Genomic DNA, 19,405 nt, shown 5'->3' with positions numbered 1-19,405 from the left:
AGAGACCAGGGCTATTAGAAGGGCGCAGCATGGGGCTATAAGGATCAGAGATGCCTTGAGGCAGCAATTTGAAGCTGAAAGCAACTAATCTTTGTTGCTATGCTCAGGAGTGCAGTGCTTGTAATGCTAGGAGGTGATTGTGATGATGGACTATGAAGGTTTAAGAACACTGCCTGTTGCTTTGCAGGGCTCTGTTTGCTTTCAATTAATGGAATAAAGATTGCTTTCAAACCAAAACAATTTTTTTTTATTAAAAAACAACAACTGGAGGAGAGAGACAAGCAAAAAAAGACATCAGCACTGAGGGGGATGGGGGAAGGGAGGGTCCCAGGAGGAGGTAGGGTCCCAAGACAGTTAAAGATTTGTGTATGTCCAGGTATCATATCCAACCTTCTCCTTTGGAGTACAGTGAAGCAGGTACTGTATTTCAGCACGGCTAAACTGCAGAGGGACGGGTGTTGAGTGCAGTGGGTACCGGGAGTCCGCATTGCAAGGTATTTACAGGCCAGATATGCTAAACATTCATATGCCCCTTCACACTTCAACCACTATTCCAGGGTACATGTGTCCATGCTGATGACGGGTTCTACTCGATAACAATCAAAAGCATTACGGACCGACACATGTTCATTTCCATTATCTGAGTCAGATGCCACCAGTAGAAGGCTGATTTTCTTTTTTGGTAGTTCGGGTTCTGTGGTTTCCACATTGGAGTGTTGCTCTTTTATACTTCTGAAAGCATGCTCTACACCTCGTCCCTCTCAGATTTTTGAAGGCAGTTCAGATTCTTAAACCTTGGGTTGAGTGCTGTAGCTATCTTTAGAAATCTCACATTGGTATCTTCTTTGCATTCTGTAAAATCTGCAGTGAAACTGTTATTAAAATGAACAAACTGTGCTGGGCCATCATCCAAGACTGCTATAACATGAAATATATGGCAGAATGTGGGTAAAACAGAGCAGGGGACATACAAATCTTCCGAAGGAGTTCAGACACAAATTTAATTTACACATTTTTTTTTAACAAGCACCACCAGCAAGGAAGCATGTCTTCTGGAATGGTGGCCAAAGCATGAAGGGGCATATGAATGTTTAGCATATCTGCCACGTAAATACCTTGCAATGCTGGCTACAAAAGTGCCATGCAAATGCCTGTTCTCACTTTCTGGTGACACTGTAAATAAGAAGAGGGCAGCATTATCTCCTGTAAACGTAAACAAACTTGTTTGTGTTAGCAATTGGCTGAACAAGAAGTTGGACTGAGTGGACTTGTAGGCTCTAAAGTTTCACAGTTTTGTTTTGGAGTGCAGTTATGTAACAAAAAAATTTACATTTGTAACCTGCACTTTCACGAGAAAGATTGCACTGCAGATTGTATAAGGTGAATTGAAAAGTACTATTTCTTTTGTTTATGATTTTTACAGTGCAAATATTAGTAATAAAAAATATACACTTTGATTTCAATTACAACACAATACAATATGTATGAAAATGTAGAAAAACAAAAAATATTTAATAAATTTTAATTGGTATTCTATTGTTTAACAGTGCAATTAAAACTGTGATTAATAGTGACTAATTTTTTAAATCTGATTAATATATTTGAGTTACTTGCTTGAGTTAACTGCGATTAATCGACAGCCCTACTTATTAGTTCCTTACATATGTTCTTCCCTAGAAAACAGAAGCACGTTCCCTTCCCTGCCATCCCTGCAGTGCATCTGGTAAATTCATTTAACAATCTGAAAATCGTAATACAACTACAGGAAATGGTCAAACAGCAGCAAATTTTCATGCATGTTATCCAATAGCAAAACAGGAATGATTAGTAATGAGCTGAATATCAAGATCTTTTGTCTCTTTCACTGAAGTCCAATCAGTACAAGATCATTATCACAGAAATTACTGGGTTGCCAAATGATCTATCCAGACCCTGTCACACCCTGTATGGAAATGGAGGCTGCACTGAGGTTAGAGCAGCTGGAGGATGGAGAGTGCAATGCCTCGTAGACACTTGAGTATGACCAGATTGCTGCTCCAGCTGGTGGCAAGGGCCACATCTTGAGGGAAAAAAAAAAACAGGCAGAATTATGCATCCACATTTGCACATGCCATTTCTGAAACCGTGCCCAAAAATGGGTATTTAGACACTTAGCTGCCCATTTGTTTCCACAGTTGCCCAAGTAAACAAGGGCCTGGCAGGGTAGTCATTGGGGGAATGGTCCCTTTTGCAGAAGCAGGCGCTGGAGAAGGAACTGTATTCAGAACTTCTAAACATTGTGACTTGTAGGGATGGACCAAACCCAAATTTGGGAGAGTGGGGGTGTACAGGTTTGGTTTTGGAGACTTAGATACAGTTTGGCCTGCCTGGTTGTGGTTTTGGAATGGTGTCTACTTCCACTTCCAGGTTTGGGCATAACGACATTATTCATGTGGTATTTCCTCCCTGCTCAGGGCCCCAGCTCTACTTTAGATCCACCTTCCATTTCTCACAACCCCAGCAACAATCCTCGGTTCCTCCTGAGCCCTCCCTCACCTATATACGTCTACCTGTCCTAGAGGCTTGGCATGACTCCTGCCCCTGAGAGTCCAGACCCTCTTATAAAGGTGCATAGTTCCTCAGGGACTATGAGGAAGCACAGAATAAGGAATGAAGGCTGACACTTCACCCTCAGCCATGTGGTGATAGCTTTCAAATCCTTTAATAATGCCCCATCACAAAGAGCCTTAAAGAGGGACCGAGAGGTTAAAGGTAAACAAGCAGCAGCCTTTTAGCATATCCAGATGGGGGGTAAGAAGACATGCTGCCAGCATACATGCTCATATTTAAAGACCGACAAACCAAGAGGAAAAGCCAAGTCAAGATAGAAAATTAGGGGGAGATTTTTCATTGAGTTGGGCACCTTACTGCCCTTAGTGGCTTTGAAAATTTCCTAATGACTAGCTGCCTACCTATCACAAGACAGTTACCATGAGAGAAAAAGGGGTGAGTAAAGGGTGAACAGTGCTAATGTTCATCTGGAGATTTACCAGCTCACAAGAGAAAAAGCACAAGTCAGAGAGGCCCCCAATCTTCCCAACTCTGGGTTTCCTGACTTCTCACTCCCTTAGGTTCGGTCTGCCATTCTCAGAGGATAAGAGCTTGCTCTACCGAACTCCTTAAAAGCTGCATAGGCAAACCCCTTCACTTAGACGCCTTCCCATCCTTCCTACTCCTGTATGTCAGGCTGTCACTCCCCTTTGTGTAAACTCCCATTCTGAAAGCATCGAAAGCTTTGCACATGTAAGACAACCTGAGCTTTCTGCTGCATAAACCTGCAGGGCCTGCCTGTAACATTATTGTGTTGAATGTGCAGCATGGGACATGGGTCCCTGCCTGGGAGAAGACACCTGTTGAAACTCAAATATCGCTGATAATTAGCTAAATAACATTTAACATGTTATGAAAATGTACTTGTCTTTGGTACTTATATGGCCCCAATTACTGTAGAAATTAAGTGCCTCAGAATCTTTAATATACACCTCTACCCCGATATAATGCGGTCTGATATAACGCGAATTCGGATATAACGCGGGAAAGCAGCACTCAGGGGAGTGGGGCTACTTTAACTCGTTATATCAGAATTCGTGTTTCCGCAAGCGGTTCCTCTGCACCCCCCCTTTACTTGCTGCAGCCCCACCCGCCCCAGCTCACCTCCGCTCCGGCAGAGGTGGAGTGGAGGTGGGCGGGGGAGGGGGGGCGTAGAGGAACCGCTCCCCGCCCCAGCTCACCTCTGCTCTGCCTCCTCCCCTGAGTGCGCTGCTGCCGCTCCGCTTCTCCCCTGCCCCCTCCCTCCCTTCCTTCCTTCCAGGCTTCCCACGCCAAACAGCTGATTGGCGCGGCAAGCCTGGAAGGAAGGAAGGAAAGGACGGAAGGAAGGGGGGAGAAGCAGAGCGGAGGTGGCGTGCTCAGGGGAGGAGGCGGAGCTGAGCTGCAGCGGGGAGCGGTTCCTCTCCCTACCCCGATATAATGCGGTCTCACCTATAAGATGGTAAGATTTTTTGGTTCCCGAGGACCGCGTTATATCAGGGTAGAGCTGTATTTATCCTTATAACACCCCTTGGATGTAGGAAAATGTTATCATCCCCATTTTGCAGATGGAAAACTGAAGAATAGAGAGACTAAGTCCAAGGTCTCATTGGAAGTCTGTGACCATGTAGGGACTTGAGCCCAGGTCTCCCAAGTCATAGGTTAGCTCCCTAACCACTGGACAATACTTCCTCACTTGTGAGCTTGTAAAACATGGGGTTTGTTTTTTTTTCAAACTCTGTCCTGTACATTCTTAAAAGCAAGAAATAGAGAATAAAAAAATACATTACTGTCGTGCTTTAGAAAGGTACCGGACTGTTCTGTTCAATAGGGCTGTCACTCCGTTTAGCCACAAAAGAGGCAGATGTAGAATGAAGGAGGGCTCTAGGTCAAACCAGGTATCCCCTCCAATAATATAAAGAGCTTCTTATCTCTTTAGTTAACTGTTCACTCTGCTGGTTTACATTATTTATTGTTTTCATCAATACTTTGTAATGTACAAAAAATACTTTAAAATACAAAACCGAAGATAAAAATTTCATTTGGTTGCATAATGGCAATAGAATAAAATAAATGGAAAGATTCATAGCATAGAGGTGATGCCCGCTTACCAATCCATTCTCTTTTTATCAGTATCAACCACTCCCAAGTTCTGGTAGCTGGTGGATGAGTTAGTTTACTTGCCCATAGGCATCCTGTGCCAGTTGTGACTGGAACACTTTCTATCTTATAAATATTTCAAATTGACCAACATCAAATATTTATTAAATGGGTTAAACTATTGTTTCAAGTAACCACAACTGTTCTACATTAAAAATATACACATTTATTTTTAGAGATAGGGCTCAATTCTACCCACAGTTATGCAGATGGAACTGCCACTAAAGTTGGTGGGAATTGTGTCTGGGTGGCTCAGGGCCGAATCAGATCTGAACCCATTCTAAATGTAAGTTGTGCTTGGATTTAGCTCAGTGTTTTTTCTGGTGATCTTTGTTTCCATCCAGTTCACCAATTAGCTACTCTAAATATGAATTTGTATTTTCTATAAACTGATCTTCATTATCAAGGTATTCCAGAATAATGTTTCCGCCATTATATAATGGACAATCTTGATTGGATAGCCAAGTAGCCAATGTGTGGTCCAATGGCAAAGCTTCTCCAGATGCAGTATGACACAGCCTTAATTTCTGCAAGAAAGCCCCCCACAAAAAAAATCTTGTTGTTAATTCATATTCATGCATGAAGGACAGAAAAAGAATTGTAACATTAAATGAAAATTGCTACCACTGATTTACCTTGGCTGTTGACTTGTTGTTGTCATTTTTAAGATCTGCTAAGCAAGCTGCAAAATCTACTACTTTGCCAATACTCCACTTATTGCAAAAGAACATGGGTTTGCTCTTCTCCTTGCTTCCCTTAGGTAAAAACACTTGAAAGTAAATTCTTTCTGTCTACAATAAGAAACAGAGAAACATACACTCAGGAGAAACGAACAATCACAAACACACATCTGTTAATTTTGCTGGTCTAAAGAGAATTAAGCTGACACGTACATTATTAATTATAATTATTATTAATCACTTTATACTGCAGTAATCCCTAAAGGCCTCAGTCGAGATTAGGCTCCCATTGTGCTGGATGCTGTTACAAATACCTATGAAGAGAAAGTCCCTGCCTTGGCTATTAGACAATAATGATCACTTTGAAGAGGAAGAAGGTAGTTTAAAGAGGTAATGCTGGTTGGGCTCCCATGCTGGTGTGTGTCAGGAATACGATATGTCACAATACTGTGGAAGACCCAAGCTGGAAGGCAAACAAAAGGCTGCTGGTAGTCATGTACACTGTGGAGCTGATGTGCTTGAACTCTGATGATAAAGAGCAATCAGTGATATTAGAGATGCCTGCCAGCACTTTTGTCTAGGCCAGCTTCTCAACCTTCATCCCATCCCTCCTCCCTGTAGGTACCAAAAGGTACCATGTGGCCTTCCCCATGACTGAAGCATTTATAAGAGAGGGTACTATTACAATCTTTATTTCCTAAAAGATGCATATTTTAAATATGAAGTAAGGGTAACCTGTTTTTTTCTGGTTTGTTTCCCCTTCATACTTGTTTCCCTGGTTTCATCAACTTCTATTTTATGTTCTATAAACACAATAGATAGGTTCGCTTTCGCCAGGTGCCAGCTGAAAGCAAGTAAGCAAGATAAAAAATATTTCTTCTTTTCATTGGTTTTACTTGGGCTTCCCCTAAAAAGAATTCATACCTCCCCACCCACACTACCCCTCAGTCTGTGGGCTTGCCTTCACTGCAGTTAACTCAAGTAATAACTTGAGCGCTGACCCTAACCTGAATTCCGTCCACACACAAAAACCTTTAACTCAAGTGTGGTGCTGCTTTTAACTCAAGTTAGCTGGCCCAAGAGGGGATATAGGCTGAAACTCAAACAAGCGCAATTGATAACCCACTAACATGACCACTCTATAGTTGGATGCGGGATAGTGCCACTCCACTGCCAACAGTCCTCCAATGCTTTCCCACAATTCCTACTGTGTGCCCAGAAAGGACAGACAAGATCTCTCACAATTCACTGGGACAGAATTCAGACAGTGGCTCAGCTTACTGCAATACTAACCATGAGAGTTCCTCCAGAAGTCTCACTGCAACACCTGAGTGAGTACAGTGCCAGGGTAGACACAGCAACTTGACTGTTATTTCACAATCTGAATACTCTCACTCAAGCCAGGCAAACTCAAGAGGAGTAACTTGAGTTTATTCTGAAATAAAGACATACCCTGGGAAACAATCTAGAAAAAAACCTAGAAATCTAGAAAGGGCCTGACAAGAAAAACCTGAGGGCTTAACTAGACCAACTTTCCAGCTGTGAGAAGTGATGCGACAGAGAGGGATCCAAGGGACACCTGTCACCAGGCTGAAGGGAGAGTTGGGGAGAATAGCACAGAATGAGGGCTGGGAAGAGAGACTGAGAAGGGAACTGAAAAGAGAGGAGTTTAATTGCATCTGTGATAGATTATCACTATTCTAGATGATTAAACAATTAAACTCCAGTTAAGCAAATGAATAATGAAAGGAATTAACATAGAACCATTTGTGCTGTGGGTTACGATCTTTAGAGTTAGGGAGCAGCAATTTAATTTCCTTATAACAAAAAAACCCAAACTCATTATGTTACCTCCTGCATCTCACGACATTAATCACTGTCTCCATTCGTACATCTATTAAAATGGCATAATCTAAGGACTGTGTGGCAAGCAGGACTTCACGTTAAGATTGCTACCTAAACAGGAATGTCTAATTTGTACTCCAAGCATGTGATGATTTGTAGTAGAGAAAAAGAAGTCATAATAGGATTCAGAGAGGGAAGAGCTAAGTTTGTTTTACAATAATTAAATGTAAAACAAGACAAAGACCAATAGTAAAAATGAGGAAATGCATTGTATATGATGTGACCAATATGTAAAATTACAAACTGGTCTAGAATGAAATCTTGTAAGAGGGAAATGGAAAGACGTTTACAAACTAAAAATCCTCCTGGCTTGAAAAAAAATGGAGATGTTGCTCTGAATGATCATAGTGAGAAACAATGAAGAATCTGTGAAGTAATGGATGCTGCTGACCTTGGCTATGGTGAGATATGTAGCTCAGCTAAACTGCAGCAAAAGTGTGAACAAATCTTGCTCTCACTCAAAGCTCAGGCCAAGTATGAGCTAGATTTCTCCTGGCTGGCACAAAGATACGCAAATTGCACCCTCCATGTACCAACTAGGGTCACTGCATCCACATGAGAGGGCAGGCAGTGCTTCAGGGGTTATAGGCTTTAAGACTTGGGCCATGTCTATGCTTCAGCGGCACAACTATGGTAGTGTAGATGCTTCCTTCATTGTCGGAAGGGGTTTTCTGTCAATGTAAGTAATCCATCTCTCTGAGAGGCGGTAGCTAGGCTGATTATGTCTACAGTGGGGATTAAACTGAACTATGTCACACCAGGGCACAAACATTTTTCACAGCCCTTAGTAGTGTAGACCAGGCCTTCTTTTGGGCTGCAATTTGTTCATGATTAGTGTCGCACGTTAATTTGCTGTTTAAGTAGCAAAATACATGTCCATTTTCTCTCTCACACACAATATAAGAGGATTTGCTTTCAGACAGGAGATTCAGGCCTGATCCTGCATATGCTGAATTTTACACACAAGTACTCCACTGAGTTCAATGGGACTACTCCTGTGTGTGAAGTTAAGCATAAGTATAAATGACTGTGTTTTCAGGGGCTAATTCAGGAACAAAAATACGTAAACAGAATACTTCTTTTTTAATATTCTTTTTTACTCTAAATGAGAGAGTAAAATTAACAACAGAAGTCTAGAAATCTGTTTATATCCTTAAATAATAGAGTAAATCAGAAACACAGATATGTTTGAAGGCAACTGCAAGGACTGACCTGTGGCAAGGACTTATCCCCACACGCGTGCATTTTCAGTTTTATTAGTGCCACCTTTGCCGCTGTTTCACTGTTTTTTGCTCCTTTCCGTCTTTTGCTTCTTACTGCCTCCTCCTTTTTAGAATCTGGGGAAAATATTATTTCTGAAAGTTACTGCAAGTCACATTTTCTTTCACTCTGTTACAAATGAATTTGCCATTGTGTCTATTGTCACAAAATGTTTAGAGTTCAGTGCACTGGAATAATTTAGATCTGCCTCTATGGGTGTGCCTACACTGCAGCTTTCATCATAACAGAAATTGATATTTAGACTTGATTAACAATAAAATCCAGGGTCCATCAGCTTTGTCCTCATCCTGTATTTGTACGGAAAGGGCAGCCTGGGCCACATCTGGATTTCAGGGAACACTTTAGGGACATCTAACACAGTGTATCATGTACACTCCAAATATAGGAGCAGAGCTATATACAGGCACTCACAGGTAGGGTTTATCCACTCAAGGAACCTTCATTCTTTTGACAAGCTTGGACCTCTAGACTAATACAAAAGCTCAAACAGTCCACTGAAGAAAATAATACAATAAATATCCTATCGGCAACTGGGCAACTTGCCTATAATATCTTTAACTAGCTTCTGGGTAGCAGCCATGCGAGGTTTAGGGGTATCCAGTTTCTCACACTCATGGTCTGACTGATGACGGTGTCTATAAACAATAGAACAGCAAACTCTCATTAGATGTTCCATATGTTAATGACAGAGCATACGTGTTTCAACACTCTTCTCTGCTCACCTTAAGCAAAACTGTTTCTTGCAGTAGGGGCATAAAACTGGTAAAAGCTCTTTTCCATTGCAGCCCTTATACGTGCATGGGTAAGATTGGTGTTCGTCAGATTTCATGCTCTCGCTTCTTATATTCACCTAAACATTATTAAGAAACATGCAATGTAAATAAACATATGTAATGAAAAATAACTTGCATCCTTATCCAACTTGCTTTAGTGCTTTGATTCTGACATTACAGAAAAACAGTAAATTAACTTAGAGTGCTTTAAGGGAAACCTGCAAGCTACAAACAAACACACACACACACACACACACACACACACACACACACACACAAATGCACAGACACACAAAAGTTCTCCATTTGCAGTTATGTCAACTGAATGTCCCCAATAACCAGGTTTTGTGGGGTTTTGATGTCTTGCAAAGAAATCACAAATTATCAATTTACCTCAGAACAGCCATGAGAATCCCGGCTTCTATGTTGAAGGCTTAGAGTTAAAAGAAAAAAAGTCCCCATCACTATCCAAATTTCAAAAAGAAAACATGAGCGCATATAAATGTTTGATAAGTTGTAATGTAGCAAGGCTTACATCATGATCAAATTTCAACTAAATAACCACTATTCTCTTCCAAAACTTGTACCAGCCTACAGATTTTTATCACCAAGGGGATTGGTTTTAAAACTAAAAGTGTCATATGAAGGTTTAGTTCTCAAAAATTAGGCCCCAATTCAGCAAAATACTGTTAGTGAAAGGGGCTACTCACATGCTTAAAACTAAGGCCCAGATCCACAAATCAACTTAGCTGGCTAAACCCCCAGATCTCATCCCAGTTTTAAGCCCCTCAGTGATCCATAAAACCCCACTAAGCTACTGCCCAACCGTAAACTCGCTCAGCACCTACATTTTTGCTGTAAAAGTTCCCTGGCCACCTCAGTTTCTGTCTCTAGATACATGCATCCAATCTCATGCCTTAACCCCAGCGCAATCCACAAACAGGGGTCAATGGAGGAGTACCTATCTTGCTTGCATAGTCCAATCTGGTAAGCATGCTCTGAGCATGCCTACCAGCCTGAGATACATTCAAAATCCAGGAAGGAGGCAGGAGGTGTGTGCCTCCCTTATAACTTTCAGCCCAGTGGCTAGAGCCCTCACCCAGGATGTGACAGACCCAGTCAATAGAGCAGAGGGTCTGGACCCTGGGTCTCATCTTCCAGATGGGTGCTCTAATTACCAGGCTAGAGAGACATTCTCACTCCCTCTCTCTGACCCAATGACTATTTAATTATTTCTCCAAAACAGAACATCTTCAACAGGAGAGACTGAGGAAGACTCACATCAGAATCTAATCTAATTTGAGTGTCACATCAAATATATAGAGAGAACATTTATTTATCAAGATTCTCAGAACTGGAAGCAGAAAGGTAAACGAGTTCATTTGACCACATATTACCAGAAAGCAATAAGAAGCCTATGAGCAGTGAGCTGCTTTATCTGACAGCTTAACTGGAAAAGAAAAGAGCTAAATTTATAGTACGCGTTCCAAGAATTTTAACTCCAACATAGGGAGCTCTAAGTGAGACAGCTCTGTTTTAATCTGGCTGCGTACAAAAATAGTCTTCCTGTTGACTTAAATCGGAGGTACCAAAAGCACAAGCTGAAGACCAAATATGCCCTATGGAGTATGGCCATCTTCTTCGTCTAACTGCACTCATTCCCAAATTTCCCGGGGAAATAAAATAGGACATTAATAAGAATTCCTGATATTTGTTCCTGAATTTATGCAACAAAAAACTTGTTATCTCCTCTTTTATTAAATCAAAGTGACACCCTCCTTGATTTTCCTGTTCAGCTTAAAATACTGTAACATTTCCTTTTTGGTAGTTGGATTCAAGTTTAAGTGTGTCTAAGATCTTATATTATATGATGTCTTACCAAAAAACTCCTGAACAGCCATCACATACAAAGGGCAGAAAATCTGAAACCAAAAGAGCGGGATTTTTTTAGTTACATAAGGTAATTATTTAGCTAATAGTTTTTAGTCTAGATATTTATAAGGTTAACTACCAATGCCCACAAGAAATAAACACAAAAATGTCTTCCCTACCAAAGCATTCAAACGAATTTACATTCAGCCCCTTCATACAGTGCCTGTATTAATATTTAATAACTTGGACCAAGTCTTATTTGCCAATTCTACAGACTCAAAAAGACTAAAAAACTTCAATCTACTTAACAATGTTGTTGTTTTTTTGGTAGCACATCTTAAAACGTGCACAGTATACTCTAGTTTGCTACTGCTACTAACAAAATAAGAGGTAAAATGAACTGCATGCATATATATTCTAGGAATTTGAAGTGCATGTCTGTAAGCAGTGCTAACAGGATTTTTTATATAAAATCTATTTAAACAAAAACATAAAGAAAAGCAAGCTGTATTTTATCAGTGTCAGCCAATTTATTATTTATGGCAAAATCACCCTGATCAGTAGCCCAGTTACAGTTTTATGGAGTACAAGGGAGAATCTTTGCTTTTGTACAACTATTATAACGTGAGGCACAAACCAATCTTATCTTCTGATATATATTCATCCCTTAATTCTGTGGCAAATCTAGATATTTAAGCTATTATGTAGAATGACTGGTGCAATCAGTCATATATGAATGCTTTATTTTTTACAGGGGTGAAACCATGTCTAGTACTTAGACCATGGTACTGGGCATCAGTCCAGTTTACTGGGCTCTATTCCTGGTTCTACTGCTAACTTCCTGTATAAACTCAGGCAAGTCACTTAGTCCAGTGTGTGACCTTTACTCATGATGATGAGCACTTACTCATGAAAGTAGTCTCACTGACTTCAGCAAGACTGTTCCTATTAATAAATGATTACCAACATGAATAAAGATTGTACAACTGCACCCCATATCTTTCTATGTGTCAGTTTCCCCATCCGCAAATGGGATTTCAGAATACAGAGGTGTGATGTTTCCCTAATTAATGTTTGTAAAGCATTATGACAACTTTTAATGAAAGGTGCTGTAGGAGTGCAAGGTCTTATAATATACATTTCCCATCAAATCTGGTATTTGCAAAGTGACCTTTTGCCAACCTTTAACAAGACTAACCTCTCTTCACAGCTTCTGCTGTCTTTATGGCTGTTCCTGAACAAGCATTTTTCAGAAAATCTCCCAGTTTTGCACTACCACTGCACCACATCAGCTCCAATGGTGCTAGCACTAGAGCAGACAGGGATAGATTTTTTTTACAAATGTGTTACCTAAAACTGCTCAGAGCAAAGCTCGACAATAAGACAGAAAAACATTTGAACCCTATCTACACTAACGCAGCAATGGTGAGAGTTTTCCCAAAAATTGCTGGTGTAAACAAAACACGGGTAAGTACCACAGTTCTAAAAGAAACGGCAGAAAGTGTGGCCACAAAGCTCCCTATGGCTCTCCTAGCTTGTGTGGTACACATCTCATTAGGCACTGGAATGGCATTGATTTCAAAGATTCTCCCTTGTCCGCCATAAAACTGTAATGCCAGACCAGGAGGAACGAGGCGGTTAGCCCCATTAACAGTGGCTCTGCAAAGCTAAACTGTTTTTTTTTCTGGTTCACTAAACTACACACTTCAGTCCACCTGCTCTAATCCCCATCAAATGGGGCTGGAAATTCTGTCAGCTGTTGAAAACATTATGGTAAACGAAACAAAAACTATGTCCAGTGAAGGCACCCTTTCCTTAATGACGCTACAGATGCCGCCCTGTAATCGTAACATGCTTTTAACATGTTCCTCCAAAAACGAATTCCTCCGCATGCTGACGCTGGCAACCTAACTGCCAGGGGCCTCAGCCTCCTGTGGAAACAGGCAGGCAGGTTGTGCGCAGTAACTCACACACACGACACCTGCCCTCTGATGATGGGGAGAGAGGCCGGCCTCAGACCGAGCAGCCTCACCGCACCGTCCTGGGTCCGGGGGCGATGGGCGCACAGTCAGCACCGGCCGCGGGGCTGAGCCGAGCCAGCAGGGGGCAGCGGCGCGCACAGGGTCACCGCCCCCTCGCCCCCGCCACGCCCCCTGCCCATCTGGCCACGCCCCCTCTCGCCGGCCCCTGCCTCTCGTAACGGGGGCCACGCCCCTTGCTAGCTGCCACGTCCCTTTTTGCAGCACCAGGCTCGCAAGCCTCCCCCCTCCCCGGCGTGTCCCGCCCCAGGCAGCTCGCGCTCGCGGCCCCGCCCAAGCGCAAGTGGTTCCTCCGTCCCCAGGCGGACGCAGCAGGGGCCCCGCGTGCCCCCTCACCGACCCAGCTGGCCGCAGTGCTCCACCGCGCAGTGCTGCCCGACCGCCAGCTCCGCCATGGCAGCCCCCTGCCCCTGCGCCACGGCGTTGCTCAGCCGGCGCGACTGCGCGGGGATTGCTGGGATATTGGAGGTCTCCTTTCCGCGACTGTCGGAGAGGGGCGGAGTTACTGTCCTTGCGTAAACGTCACAGCCCCCACCGCGGGGATTGGCCGGAGGCGCATTGTGACGGGGCGGGGTGGGCCGGTGGCGCGTGCGAGGGCGCGGTGGGTGAGGAATGGGGCTGCGGAGGGAAGAGGGGTGTAGCCGGGCTATGGGGTGGGACTGAGCGGCGGGGCGGGTGCGAGGCATGGGGTGTGGAGTTTGCACGGGCTGGAGGAGTCAGGGTGGCCGTGTCTTGTGGAGGGGTGTTCAGTGCTGAGGGGTTCCTGGCAGGGTGTATAATTTTTGGAGGTGCCCAGAACAGGTGCGCTCTTGCTGAAGCTGTTTCACTGTGTATAAATATTAGCTGGAATCAGCGGTGCAAGTAGAATTCATTTCTTACTGGTATGGTGCACCAGCTAAAGCCGGAGGCATGCGATCGCCTCACCTGACCCCCAGCTCGGGGTCCCACAGTCTTCTCCTCCCCTCCCCATGGTCCATCCCCCGTTACCGAGGGGGGAGGCTCTGTTCTCCTCCCGTTCCACTGGAGACTTTTGAACCTCAGGGCTCTCCCAGGAAGCGCAGCAGCGAAAGGAGCAGAACCTGGAGCCACCGCGCAGCCGCATGCCAGCAGCTCCTCTGGCGCTGCTGTACCGGTGCCGCCCCCAGCCCTGTCTTTCAGCGGGCTGCCTACAGACCCCAGACACGATGCTAGACGCAGCTGCGTGGAAGGGCTGGGGGAGGTACAGCCGCGCCAGAGGAGCTACTGGTGTGGGGCTGCCAGGCGGCCCCACGTTCTGCTTCTCCTGTGTCTTTCTGGTACAGTGTACCAGCTATAAATATGTTACTGGTAAGGCGTACTGGACCATACCACCCTATTTGCACCACGGGCTATAATATAAATAATTGGGGCAGGAGGACTGGACCCTAGGTCTCTTACTTTCCAGGTGAGTGCCCTAACCACTGGGTTTTAGAGTCATTCTCATACTTGCTCTTTGGCTCAATGACTATTTAATTAGCCAAAGTGGAATAGCTTCAAAAGAGCCTGAGGACGCTCCACCTCAGAGTATCCCATAGCCCAGTGGTTAGGGCACTCTCCTGAGTGGCAGGAGACTGCTGTTCAAATACTTTTGCCTCATCAGGCAAAGGGAGGAATTGAACCTGGGTCTCCCACAGCCTGGGTGAATGCTTTCAGCCCAATGGTTAGTTATAAGGAATGTGATGCTTTGATTGTCTCTTCCTCCCACATTTCTTGCAAGAATGGCTTGGGCTCCTAAGCTGTCTGACTCGAAGAGAGGGGTTCCTAGCTGTGGATCACAAGCAGGGATAAGTGCCTAATTCTGGGAGGGGGTGAGGCTTAGGGCACACATTTTCATCAGCATCTCCATTTAGGTAGCTTCCTGCCTAGTGTGCTGGCTTTTGTGGATCCCATTCTTAGGCACCTATTTCTCCTCATTCATTGTACAAGGATCCTAGGTGCCAAGCCCAGGCTTTGTGGATTCCGGTGATTTTCATGGTACCTAAGTCCCTATGTGGATCTGGGTCTACCTTCAGTTTCCTTGCCTAATCACCTCTTAGCCTGTCCACTGAGACTATCACTCAGGCTATTAGTTAGTACACACTTAATCCAGTCTGAACTGCACTGATACTAATAAAAGGCACCAGTCAGAATTGTACTAGTGATATTTACATGTTCATTTTATCAAGGGACCATTGTCAAGTATTCTTTCTTATTTGCAAATCTGTCTAAAATATTTGGGTATCAGTTATCATATAACTGCTGACCAGCCATCAGACAGTGACATTTCAATCACTATGAACTTTATGTGGATTTGAATACATACTTTAAATGATTAGTTCCTCAAAATGTATGGTATCAGACCAAAGGAAGTTGCTAGATGTTTAATGTTTTAGCAATTAATGCTAATGGTAATTTCCTTCAAAGTTAATATTTCACATCTCTCCAGAAAATACACCTATTGCATGAACTCTTTCAGTTATCCTATTTCTTGGTCAGTGCTGCCACATTGGATTTGCATTGTTCCCTGTGTACTGTAGGGATACTGTACTGTCTAATTCCTGATTTTTCAGAAGACCTGAGTTGTAGTCAATGGGAAATAAGGGTGCTTATCAGCAAATCAGGTCCTAAGCTCCCCGAGGATGGAATTATGTCTTACTATTAAGTATATATTATGGTAAGCATATTATTTCTCCTCAGCAAATAATACTGTAATAGTAGTGCATCTTTCAGCAGAAATTGTTAGTGGTCCTTGTACTGGACAGGTGGTACTACTAATATTGGATACTAGAGCTGTTACTAGTTTCAAAGGGCTGTTGTGAGGACCAGTTATTGTTTGTAAAAAGTTGGAGGTCCTTGGATGACAGGTGCTGTATCCTGACAAGTACAAAGCAGTTTGATTACTGTCTGACGAATGGCTTTACTAGTGATTTCTTGATCAATATATGAGTTATAATGCAGCAAAACCAGAGAGACTGTCTGATTTTTATAGCATGCACAAATACTGTGACTGTGTGTACGCACTTGGAAGCCCATTAGCACTGATGTTTCACAGAGATAGCCTGATCTAAAACTTCACATAAAACTCTCTGGAAACACTTGGGAAGTTCAGATTTGGATCCAAACTTAATGATTTGGGCAGGGCTTAAATTCAGCTGGAGCCATCCAGAGCAGAGCTCCAGTAAATATTTTCAAACCTGTGGGAGCCCCAGCACCTCCCATGGGACTGAAAGCCCAAGTCCTGGCACGTTCCATGGCGCAGAAACCCTAAGCCCCAGCACCTCCCACGGGGCTGAAGCCCTGAGCCACAGCACCTTGCCCCCCCCACGGGGCTAAAGCCCCTCCCCTCAGCACCTCTCCCCCCTGCGGTTTAAATCTTCTTTCAAAGTCAGTGTCCAAAGCACTTTTGTATCAGTTGTGTCCTATGCAGTGACAAATTATAAATTCTATCTGACTTGAATTATTTACTAAAATATTACCAGGCCTGTTTTAAATACTTATTTAGTCATTTGTATTACAGTAATGTCTAAAATCCATAACCAAGGACAAGGTCATACTATACTAGCTGCTGTATATACACGTAGTTAGGAACTTATTTACTTATAGAGCACCTTACGTTTCCATGGTGCTTTGAATACTGATGATGATAAGTCCCTGTCCCAATGAATTTACAATCTATTTGCTCAATCCTATTCTATTTTATTCAGGTTCTTATACCAGCCTCTTCACCATAGTATCTGAGCATCTGCCAGTAGTGCACTAAGCAACATGATTAACATCTGGCATATGTCTTCCTGGGAACACTTGCTGTCAAAGTACTTGTATTAGGAGTTCCATTGAAGTAAGAGGGCAGACATGTTAATCTGTCCCCTGTTGTGTCTCTTATTCGATCCATGAATCAACAATACACTCTTGGTAATTTAGCTATGTAAAACTGAAATAAGAGTGGTCATCTTTTCTGAAAAAGTTCCCTTTGTGTGTGGTTTGCCCTTTGAGGGGAACCATGGTCTGGTGGTTAGGGCACCAGGCTGGGTATAGGAGACTAGTGTTCAGTTCCCAGCTCTATCGTGCACATCTAGTATTCCATAGGCAAGTCACTTAGCCTCTCTGTGCTTCAGTTTCCCCATCATTAAAATGGGACTACTAGTGCTTCCCGACCTCACATAGGTGTGATAAGGCTAAACACATTAAAAGATGAAGTGCTTTGAGATCTACTGATCTATATAAGAAATAGGCATAATTATTAAAAACACTCATTTACAGCGTGAGGCTGGAAAATGAAAAATTCTAAAAAGTTTCTCAACAGCTTGTGCAAAGCTTTATTTAATTAGATTCTTAATGGCTTGGGGCAAGGGCTGTGTATTTGTGTGTGGGTGTGGACAAAGCCTAGCTGTGACACATGGCCAGAAAGGATTAAGCATCCTGCCGGATAAATGACCCAAATTCAACCTTTAGGGACATATTGGTAGATAATGTTTGTGTTTTGTGTGTTTACCTATATATTGTTAGAGGTTAACAGTGTAACCAAAGAGTCCCTGCCTATGCTGTATTCTGTTAATTCAGAGATCAAAAGGAAATCTTAACATTTAAGTGAACTATAAATATAGTGACATCACTGTATTCATCTCTCTTTAAAATGTTTAGCAAATCACCTCTGAATGGTGGAAAACCAGCAATTGCCTTATGTTAATCCCTATAACTAATTACTGGTGATGCTTAGGAAATAGGTCTACTTCAAAGTCTCTATGATTGCCTATTGTTCGCCTAAGAACTCCATGCTGTCAAGAGAAGGCCTGGAACTGTATAAAGAAGTCTTGGGTTTTGATCCTTTTTATCTCAGATCTGCTTGATGCTTTATCCAGGGGAAGCTTGAGTCGTAAGACTGAGATCTCCAGTCCCATCTGGATCACTCTGAATATGAACATTGGTTTATAATAGGGGTGGGCAAACTTTTTGGCCCGAGGGCCACATTGGGGTTGCGAAACGGTATGGAGGGCCAGCTAGGGAAGGCTGTGCCTCCGCAAACAGCCTGGCCCTCGCCCCCTCCCACTTCCCGCACCCTGACTGCCCCCCTCAGAACCCCCAACCAGTCCAACCCCCCCTGCTCTTTGTCCCCTGACCGACCCCCCGGGACCCCACCCCCTATCCAACCCGCACTCCCGCTCCCTGTCCCCTGACTGCCCCGACCCCTATCCACACCCCCACCCCCTGACAGGCCCCCCAGAACCCCTGACCCATCCAACCCCCTCCCCACTCCTTGTCCCCTGACCGCCCCCTCCCGGGACCCCACCCCCTATCCAAGCCCCCCTGTTCCCCCCCCGGGATCCCCTCCAACCCCCACCTCCCCTGCTCCCTGTCTCCTGACCACCCCCTCCCCCGAACCTCCATCCCAACCAACTGCCCTCTGTCCCCTGACTGCCCCCCCGCCCCCCCCGGGACCTCCTGCCCCTTACCTTGCCGCTCAGAGCGGCAAGACAGGCTTATTTGAAAGTCTGGGAGGTGGACGGGTGCAAGCTGCGCTGCCCGCGTGGTGGCGTAGCTGCAGGAGAGGGGGGACAGCGGGGGGAGGGGCCGGGGGCTAGCCTCCCTGGCCGAGAACTCAGGAGCCGGGTGGGACAGTCCCATGGGCCGGATGTGGCCCGCGGGCCGTAGTTTGCCCACCTCTGGACTATAACCTGTGGACTACTTCTGAAAGAACTCTTTGCAACTACAAAGGTCACCATCTCTGCTATGAATCTGATCTCAGAAATGTACTCATATCTGTATGTATATTGATCTTTTAACCAATACTCTCTCTCTCTTTTCCTTTTTATTAAATTTTAGCTTAGTTAATAAGGATTGGCTGTAAGCATGTATTTGGGAAAGATCGGGAATACTCTTTAACCTGGGAGGTAATGTGTCCGATCCTTTAGGATTGGTAGAACTTTCTTATATGATGAATAAGATTTTCAGTAATCCTCATCATATTTGACTTGGGTGTCTGGGTGGAGGTCTGAGGCTGGGCTGCTTTAAAGGAACTGTGTGTTGGCTTCTGGGTAACCAGTAAGGTATTATAGAAGCTGTTTGTGCTGGCTTGGTAAATCTAAGTATTGGAATATCCACCAGCTTTGGGGATTGTCTCCCCATTCTTTGC

The 19,405-nt window shown here is 43.9% G+C and overlaps 1 protein-coding gene across 5 annotated transcripts; it reads right to left on the bottom strand.

Annotated features, from left to right (window-relative positions):
• Positions 1–270: 270 nt before the first annotated feature.
• On the bottom strand, positions 271–13,735 carry ZFAND1 (zinc finger AN1-type containing 1). Of its 5 annotated transcripts, XR_012638000.1 has the most exons (9): positions 13,619–13,735; positions 11,247–11,289; positions 9,761–9,800; positions 9,317–9,444; positions 9,138–9,229; positions 8,526–8,650; positions 5,364–5,519; positions 4,680–5,255; positions 271–2,059 (listed from the first exon to the last, which is right to left on the bottom strand). XR_012638000.1 is itself a non-coding variant. In XM_074944177.1 (8 exons), the coding sequence occupies exons 1-8, from the start codon at positions 13,671–13,673 to the stop codon at positions 5,085–5,087; spliced, it is 810 nt and encodes a 269-aa protein (XP_074800278.1). In that variant the 5' UTR covers positions 13,674–13,735; the 3' UTR covers positions 4,127–5,084. The 5 variants fall into 5 exon arrangements, 4 of the variants coding, with proteins under 4 accessions (XP_074800282.1, XP_074800281.1, XP_074800278.1 ...); XM_074944177.1 differs by lacking the exon at positions 271–2,059 and having other exon boundaries at positions 4,127–5,255; XM_074944178.1 differs by lacking the exon at positions 271–2,059 and having other exon boundaries at positions 4,128–5,255; positions 13,615–13,687.
• Positions 13,736–19,405: the final 5,670 nt, after the last annotated feature.

This window comes from Natator depressus, chromosome 2 (assembly GCF_965152275.1).
Source record: "Natator depressus isolate rNatDep1 chromosome 2, rNatDep2.hap1, whole genome shotgun sequence".
NCBI lineage: Eukaryota > Metazoa > Chordata > Testudines > Cheloniidae > Natator > Natator depressus.
The sequence above is the reverse complement of the archived record's forward strand: the minus strand, read 5'-3'. Positions and strand labels throughout refer to the sequence as shown.

Bases quoted from the DNA above. Each gene is read 5' to 3' on its own strand.
- ZFAND1 (XM_074944177.1), bottom strand. From the start codon at position 13,673: ATGGCGGAGCTGGCGGTCGGGCAGCACTGCGCGGTGGAGCACTGCGGC. The intron at 9,445-9,760 runs GTAAATTGATAA...AATAATGTTTAG, and splicing joins ATTCTCATGGCTGTTCTGAG to GTGAATATAAGAAGCGAGAG. The intron at 9,230-9,316 runs GTGAGCAGAGAA...TATTGTTTATAG, and splicing joins AAGAAACAGTTTTGCTTAAG to ACACCGTCATCAGTCAGACC.